Source organism: Anopheles coustani, chromosome 2 (genome assembly GCF_943734705.1).
Source record: "Anopheles coustani chromosome 2, idAnoCousDA_361_x.2, whole genome shotgun sequence".
NCBI classification, from domain to species: Eukaryota; Metazoa; Arthropoda; class Insecta; order Diptera; family Culicidae; genus Anopheles; species Anopheles coustani.
The window spans coordinates 53,609,430-53,612,163 of NC_071289.1; the positions used below are offsets into that span (position 1 = coordinate 53,609,430).

Sequence of the window (2,734 nt, forward strand, 5' to 3'; positions counted from 1 at the left end):
AAATGTCTAAACTAAGCTCAGCCAAAATAAGGAGGCTAAAAAGAAAGGAGCCGGGAAGCCGGCTTTTGATACACTAAACGTGTTTTTAAGAACGAATAGCCGCCATAACAAATGTGCGAGAAATAACAGCAATGACTTCAATTATGTCATGCATCGGTATAGCTAAAACGTCTGGAAATCTACTGGATGACATAGTCCAGCAAGCTCCATCACACCGACAACAGACCAGCCAGACACATCGCACCATAGCCCGACAACAGACCAGCCAGACACATCACACCATAGCCTGACAATCGAACCAAACCAGCCAGGGACATCAAACCAGCTTAAGATGATTCAAGACCAGGAGAAGAGGTCGTTGTTGGCGATCGGCTCCATTTAATTGATTTGGGGGTGACCAGAAAAATTCTTCGAGGGATGCTGGATGGCAAATTTGCAACCCTTGGTCGATGGTCAGACCCCCAGAAGGAAGCTGTGTCTAAGTTTATGGAAAATACACGGCTTCCTTCTGAGGTGCATCGCCCCATGAGGCACCTCAATGAAGTCCGCAATTGGAAGGGAACCGAATATCGGTCCTTCCTGCATTACATTAGTGTTGTGGTCTTGAAAGATTGCGTGAACGAACAGGCTTACAATCATTTCTTGCTCTACTTCTGCGGTGTGACCTGTTTTGCATCCACGGCACATCAGCGACATTGGCCGCTTGCGAAAAAGCTCCTAGAAAAGTTTGTAAAGGAGTTCGGCACGATATATGGTCGTTACCACTTGACAAGTAATGTTCATAATCTCCAGCACGTGTATGGAGAAGTTTTAAAATTTGGACAACTTGAAAATTTTTCGGCTTATTGTTTTGAAAACCACTTGCAGTTTATCAAACGCTGTATTAAATCGGGCACGAAGTGTGTGGAGCAAGTGGCAGCCAGGGTGCAAGCCAGAGATTCTATCCAGACGGCTGCCAGTTATAGTGCTCCAAACTATCCAATGTTGATGGTAAATCGGGTTGGATTATACGTAACAGCCGATTTTACCTTGCTGCCCGAATTTAGAGATCAATGGTTTTTGACCCACCAGGGCAGCGTCATCAAATTTTTGGAGGCAAAGAAAAGTTCTTTGTCTTCGTTCATCTTGATTGGGATCCAGATTGACCATAAGACGGAGCTTTTCGAAGGAAAGTGGGCAGACGGCAATTCGCAAATAGAATTGTCGTCTGCCGATTTGTTTATCTATAAAATAAAGGAAAATGCTCCGTCAAGAAGGGTGGAAGTACCGTGTGAATCCATAAAATGTAAACTATCAGCAATATATTTACCGAAACGATCTCTCTCAAGACCACCAATAGATCCTCCTGTTACTATTGCTCTTGATACCATAGCCCTTTTCCCGTTGCTTCATACACTCCGTTGAGAAGATAGTTTTATGGATTCCATGGTTGCTTCCACGTCAACAAGAGATCATCGTGCTCGATAATGTTCGTGGAATGACCTTTTTAACCGCTTTTATGGCTACTGATAGAACATTGCTGAAGTTGAAATTTTTGGAATCCTTTAGCACTATGCTGCCTCGCGGGGCTCCATGCTGAAACAGATAGATCGCCTGCGCCCTACTCAAGCCTCTTTTCAAGCTAGTCTGTGTTCTCATGGTCTACATAACGAAATGTTTCAGGTTCCTTCGTGTATTCATATATTTAACATAAATTGTTAACTTTTTTTCAAAGGCCCTAAACTTTAGTATGTTTAGGTGTTACTGAAATGACTATGAGGCTGGTGATGATAATTTAAAATGAATTTTCCATTCATAAATAAAACATGAAGTGTATGCATAAGTTTGAGGATCCTTAAGCGTCTGTTTGGGCTTCTCAATCTTCTGCATGGGTGAGCGGTGGGCCATTATCATCATCATCATCATAGAAAATGTAATTTAACGAAAAAAACTCAACATCAGAAATAATGTATGTATTTTTCTTTAGTTCATGTTCATGTTCTTTAATTCATATATTATCAATAACTAAAAAACTTAAAATTCAATCCTTTCATCCAATAGAAACTAAGCAAACTTAGACCTAACCAGAAAAAAAACAAAACCCTATCACCAAAAACGAAAAAACTAACTAAACTAACTTATGCACTAAAGCTAAAACTAACTTAGATACTAAGCGGAGAACGGTTCTTTTTTGTGTGTGTGTACGATTTGTTGACCGTACCTTTTACAGTTCCTTTAGTTTTTGCTGTGCACCCTGCGTTTTTTTCATTTTAACTTTACAAAAGCTTCTACAACACTCGCGTGCACTTTATTATCATTACCATTCTCTGCTATTTTTTTTTAATAGACTTAGTATGTTAAAATAAATATTAAATCGAATTTTTGTAACAGTCCGGCCGCCGCCACACCAGCTACATCCGGCTAGAAATTGCTTATTGAAAAGAAGCTGCACTGCCTCATGCATCCTTTGCTTTGGCTCCGCTTTAACTATAAGAGTCTGCATTCTTTCCAAAACCTCTTGAAATCGTTCAACATTGCCAAGATTGAACTCTAATTCATCCAGCTCTTCTTTTCTTTGCACTGCCTTCAGAGTTATTGGGGGTTGCTGAGATGCTACCACCTGTGGGGGTCGTTGGTCCAGCGCATCCTTCATCCCTCGGACAACTTTCGTCAAAATAAATGTTTGCCGCAGGTTCATATCCACACGCTCGGAAATGGATTGCATTTCAAGCAATTGATTATTTGTCGTAACATT

At 40.8% G+C, this 2,734-nt stretch overlaps 1 protein-coding gene across 1 annotated transcript; it reads left to right on the forward strand.

Annotated features, from left to right (window-relative positions):
* The first annotated feature begins 363 nt into the window (after positions 1 to 363).
* Positions 364 to 1,404, forward strand: LOC131264628 (uncharacterized). The gene has a single exon (XM_058266900.1). The coding sequence runs from the start codon at positions 418 to 420 to the stop codon at positions 1,402 to 1,404; it is 987 nt and encodes a 328-aa protein (XP_058122883.1). The 5' UTR covers positions 364 to 417.
* The last annotated feature ends 1,330 nt before the right edge of the window (positions 1,405 to 2,734 follow it).